Raw genomic sequence first — 5660 nt, forward strand, 5'->3', positions numbered from 1 at the left:
AAAAAAAAATCGTCTCAAATAAAATCTTAATGTAAAATTAAGAAAATCGTCGTAAGTACATATTACTATTGTATACAATACCATAAATAAAACTGTAACTTTGAATATGCTTAATTAGCAATAGTTTTTATTTTATAGTTAAACTTATTCGTTGGGGTATCTTTGATATGCATGTAAGGCTAACTTTGATAATCTCAATAGTCAAAAGTAACATTTAAATTATATTTTTATTTTTTAGATGGCTCGTAATCCTAAGAAAAAAATTGGGTCAATACCGTAAGCTGTTGCATCACTAAGCGAAGCCATCTTGCAAATCGCAGAAGGCAATTTGACAATGCTTTCAGCTTCAAAAAAATTTCTAAATTCCTTATGGTACTCTTCATAACAAATACCCCGTCGACATTTCAAGGTATTTTGAGCTCCTACCGTTTTTACCCAATCAGAAGAAATAGCATTTGTGAAATCATTTGGCAAGTGTGGTCAGAGGGGATTTCCCCTCGATTTACAAGATATTGGTTTTTTTGTAAAAAAGATGGGTCGTTACGGTTGTATGTAGATATCGTGCACTCAATGAGAAAGTAATAAGGGATCGCTACCCATTACCTCTTATTGATGATCAGGTCGACCAATTACGTGGGGCAGCGAAGAATCCAGTATTAAGTACACTGCGTTTGTAACTTCCAAAGGACAGTACGAATTTCTGCGTACTCCATTCGGCTTATGTATCTCGCCACCAGTATTCCAGCGATACATAAACTTTGTTTTCCGCGATCTCTTCAGGTCAGGACAGCTGCTGGCTTATATGGACGATCTGGTTGTTGTGGCATCAGACTTGGATGAAGGAATGTCAAGATTAAGGACAGTTATGAACGTTGAGGCTAGGAGTAGTCTCTAAATCAAGTGGTTGAAATATCAGTTCCTCAAGCGTTTCATAGACTACCTAAAATATCACATTTGTCATAATTCGGTTCATCCTTAGGAAGAAATAATCGCTACCGTTAAACATTTCCCATTACCTAAGAACGTCAAAGCGGTACAAAGTTTCTTAGTGATCACTGGGTATTTTCGGTAGGTATAATTGTATAAATAATATTTTGAATTATAAATTATAAAGTATTTTCCTAAATATGCATTGTTTTAAACAGATACAACAAATGTTATGTTAGATGAAAAATCGATGAATAGAGAAGTAAATGTAAATTGTTTCATCGATCTAGACAGTAGTGAGCTGAATGGTATTTCATATTTGGATGGTATGAATAATTATTCCCAAAAAGGTACCTAAATATTTTTATACTTGACTATTAGGCAAAGATTTATGATGAATAATATTCAATATTTTTATTTCAAGGTATTTGTCATAGAAATGTAAGGAGTGATGTCAAGAGAAAGGGATGTTTGAGAGAAATAAACCTGTCACGTTTAAGTACATGACTCCCAGGAAAAAACATTTCCACCGTACTATTGCCGATTTTAAAAAACAAATATTAGTCAACAATAGAAGACACTTTATGACTATAACAAGTTAATTGAAGCAAGAAATTATATAAAGAAACATGGCATGATGATTGAAAAAATGAATGAAACTTCAATGAACTTTTTCAAAACACAATTAAAGTCCAGAGTGTTTTACCAAAAGGAAGGAGGTTTTCAATAGACAATAAGGTGTTTGCTTTATTGTTATATAAATCTAGTGCTAAAACCTATCGTCTTTCGTCAAAGACTTTTGCTCTTCCATCAAGAAAAACACTTATGAATTTACTAAATTTACTATCTACCAACTTCCTCTAACACCTGGAGTAAACCATCAAATTTTTAACCATTTAAAAAGCATTATAAGCGATTTCAAAAACGTTTTAGATAAAAATTTTGTACTCCTGTATGATGAAATTTCGGTGGCCACAGGAATCCAGTATTGTGAATCAGAGGATAGAATAATTGGACTTCAGGATTTGGGTAATAATAACAGGACACTTAAGTTTGCAGATAAAGCTTTGATTTTTATGGTTCAAGGTGTCAAGCGCAAATTTAAGCAACCTGTTGCGTCTTACTTAACAGAAAGTGGAATAAAAACACCAGATTTAGTTGTTGCTTTGAAGGAAATACTAAGGGCAGTTCAGTCTACGGGTTTGAAAATAATAGCAATTATTTGTGATCAAGCACCGACAAATGTGGCAGCTAATAACATACTTCTTAAGGAAACAGTTGAAAGCTACAGTAGAGGTATTGAAAAACAATGTCTCGGCTTTGATGGACAAGAAATTGTTTCATTATATGATCCTCCACACCTTTTAAAAGGAGTAAGAAATAATTTAGTAACAAAAGATTTAACATATTATGTTAACGGAGAACAAAAAATTTGCCAAATGGAGTCTTATAGTTCAATTTTATGAGATTGACAAATTACGTCTTGATGTAGGAGAACGGATGACACCAAAACTTACAGATGATCTGTCTACTCAGATAAAATGAAAAATATGAAGGTGTCAGTGGCTGCTCAAGTACTGAGCCAAAGAATAGGCGCCATCATGCTTATGCTGTCTGAATGATCTGGTGAGTACCTAACTATAATATTTTACAATGATGTTTATACGACATATCAAAAACTGTATACTAATCAATATTATTTCAGGCGAAAAAGATGACAAAATTAATTCTTCTGCAGCTGATACAGCCAAACTATGTTCGTTCATGGACAAACTATTTGATAGTGTCAACAGCAGTTCTACATCAATTATTCCGAGTAAAGACCTTAGGAGTTTTATAACTTCATTATCATTCCATTGGAAATTTTGGGAAGAAGCATAACAGATATTTTATACAGTCAACTCTCGATATAACGAAAATCTTGATATAACGAATAAAACTACTGGTCTCTTGAAAATATCGCGGTATAACGAACAAATGTAATGTATTTTGGTCCCCTCGATGTAGCGAAGCGTTTTTGATCAAAACTCTCGCGATGTAACGAATTTTTATAAATTTGGAGCTTTCTATTACGAATTTTTAATTTTAATTAAGATAAGATTTTGTCTCTAATTCATGTCTCTAGTGTATAACTCTATGAAAAATATATAAAAATAAGTATGTTGCTGTTACCACATAATAGATTACGAAGTTTTTCTGATGATTATCATGCGATAGTACACTCAAGTACAGTATCGCAATTAAGATAAGACTTATGTCGATTAGTGGCTCTACGCAAAATGTACGTAACATACTATGTAACATATCGGTACCGTTTTAGTTCTGTTCGTTGTGTTAAACGTGACCGTACATTCGAAAATACGTCGCGTTTTACGAGTTACAATTATGAGTTCAAAACGAAAGTGTTTGTCAATTTCGGACAAGAAAAAAATTATTGAAGAAATCGAGAGTGGTAAAAAGAAAAAAGAAGTCGCAGATAGTTTTAATATTCCTTTTTCGTCACTTTCTACAATTTTGAAACAGAAAGAAGCAATTCTTAATACAACTGACGCACAAAGTAGCCGGAAAAAGAGACGACTAAGTGAGTTTCCTCGTATAGAACAATGTTTATTCACTTGGTTCAATCAAGTTAGGCAGCAAAATATTCCCGTGAGTGGTATTTTAATCAAAGAAAAAGCTAAAAGTTATGCTGAAATGTTTGGAATCTCTGATTTTAATGCTAGTGACGGTTGGTTATCTAATTTTAAAAAGCGACATAACTTGGTGTTCAAAAAAAATTGTGGAGAAAGTGCAAGTGTCGATGAAGATATCTGTAACGACTGGCAGATGAAACTTCAAGACTTATTATGTGAGTACGATCCGAAAAATGTGTTCAATGCTGACGAGGCAGGACTGTTTTGTAAATGTTTACCTGACCGAACACTAACGTTTAAAAATGAAAAGTGCCATGGAGGGAAACTTAGTAAGGAGCGAGTCACTTTACTTTTTGCGGTAAATATGGATGGATCGGAGAAGTTAAGGCCTTTATTTATAGGCAAGTCCGCTAAACATAGGTGCTTTAAAAATGTCAAATCTTTGCCGGTGACGTATAAAAACAACAAAAAATCGTGGATGACAACCAAACTGTGGAACGAATAGCTTGAAACTCTCAATAATGACATGCGAAAACAACATAGAAAAATTATAATTTTTGTTGATAATTGCACTCCACATAACAACCCCCCAACTCTCTCTAATGTACGAATTGAGTTTCTTCCAGCAAACACAACCTCGAAACTCCAACCTCTGGACCAAGGCATTATTAAAAACTTCAAACTTCTATATCGAAAGGAAATTGTATCTGAATTTTTGGCTTGCTTGGATAATAATGATTCTCCGAAAGTAACCGTTTTGACTGCAATAATAATCAGCCACAAAGCTTGGAACAATGTGACTACACAAACAATTCAAAACTGCTTTAGAAAATGTGGATTTGTGAAAACTATTGATAATGAAGAAGAAGAATTCCCTATCACTTTTGAAGTTGACACTCAACATAACACATTATCGACTGTTCTAAACGATCAATTGAGTTTGAAGATTATGTTGCTGTCGACGATGATTTGGCTGTCTGTGAGTCTCTTACAGACGATGAGATTTTTGCCAGTTTTAATAACGAAGAAGGTTATGACGAAGAAAATGACGAAGAAGAATCTCCTGAAGACTCCATCGTAAACTCGAAGGAAGCCAAATTAGGTCTTCGCGCCGTCTTAAGTTACTTACAGAGACATGATATTGGAGACAATGTGTTTTCTAGCATTTTAAATCTGGACAATACTATTGATAAGGTAAACTCAAGCAGTTGCAAACAATCAAAAATATCTGATTTTTTTGAAAAATAAATGCACACATGTATAGCGATTTATTTTATGTACATATTATTATTATGGCATATTTTTATTAGAAATATTATTACATACATTTATATTGAAATTAAACAATAAATATGTATATACTTATATGACTCATATATTTTAAACATATGTATACGAATAATAAAATTTTGAATTTTTATTTTTATTCTCGTTATAACGAATTCAATTGGTATATTCAGTTGTCAGTTGTCTCTTATCGCGGAAGGTTGTACTGTTCGTTAGCAATATTTATGCTCGCTTATCTTTATTTTATTTTATTTTAATATTCTATTTGAAATGCTGTGTTCTGTTTGTACTGACGAAATACACCAAGGAGACGAAATAAAATGTGTTAAATGTTATGAGTTTCTACATTTTAACTGTTCCGGTCTTCGAGAAACAAACTTTAGAAAAATGTCGAAACCTCTGAAGGAAAAATGGTCTTGTTCTAATTGCAAGGTGAAGAAAGTTGTAACTGCACCTGTAATAACTCAACCAATCACTGAGGAGACATTACAAAATGTCGTCGATTCTGTGAACTTTATGAGTTCGCAGTTTGACGAATTTAGTCTTAAATTAAAACAATTGATCTCAACCGTAAACGATCTAAAAAATGAAAATATAAGAATCGTGGAAGAAAATGCATTTTTAAAGAAAGAAATGGTAGCAATATCCGGACGTTTAAACAAATTGGAGCAAAAATCGTTGGAGTGCCATATGGAAATTGTAGGTGTACCCGAGATTGATGACGAAATTTGTATGAATACTATAAAAAAAATTGTAACAAAGTTGGGTTCTGATGTTGCAATCAAAAAAGTATTCAGACTACCTTCTAAATTT

General features: G+C 32.9%; 1 protein-coding gene across 1 annotated transcript; it reads left to right on the plus strand.

Annotated features, from left to right (window-relative positions):
• Window positions 1-3312: 3312 nt before the first annotated feature.
• LOC107885105 (tigger transposable element-derived protein 4-like) lies at window positions 3313-4808 on the plus strand. Its single transcript, XM_016808550.1, has 2 exons — window positions 3313-3826; window positions 4507-4808. Exons 1-2 carry the CDS (start codon window positions 3313-3315, stop codon window positions 4806-4808), a joined length of 816 nt encoding a protein of 271 aa, XP_016664039.1.
• Window positions 4809-5660: the final 852 nt, after the last annotated feature.

The sequence above is a fragment of the Acyrthosiphon pisum genome, chromosome X (assembly GCF_005508785.2).
Source record: "Acyrthosiphon pisum isolate AL4f chromosome X, pea_aphid_22Mar2018_4r6ur, whole genome shotgun sequence".
Taxonomy (NCBI): Eukaryota; Metazoa; Arthropoda; class Insecta; order Hemiptera; family Aphididae; genus Acyrthosiphon; species Acyrthosiphon pisum.

Bases quoted from the DNA above. Each gene is read 5' to 3' on its own strand.
- LOC107885105 (XM_016808550.1), top strand. From the start codon at position 3,313: ATGAGTTCAAAACGAAAGTGTTTGTCAATTTCGGACAAGAAAAAAATT. The intron at 3,827-4,506 runs GTAAATGTTTAC...TTGAGTTTGAAG, and splicing joins TGACGAGGCAGGACTGTTTT to ATTATGTTGCTGTCGACGAT.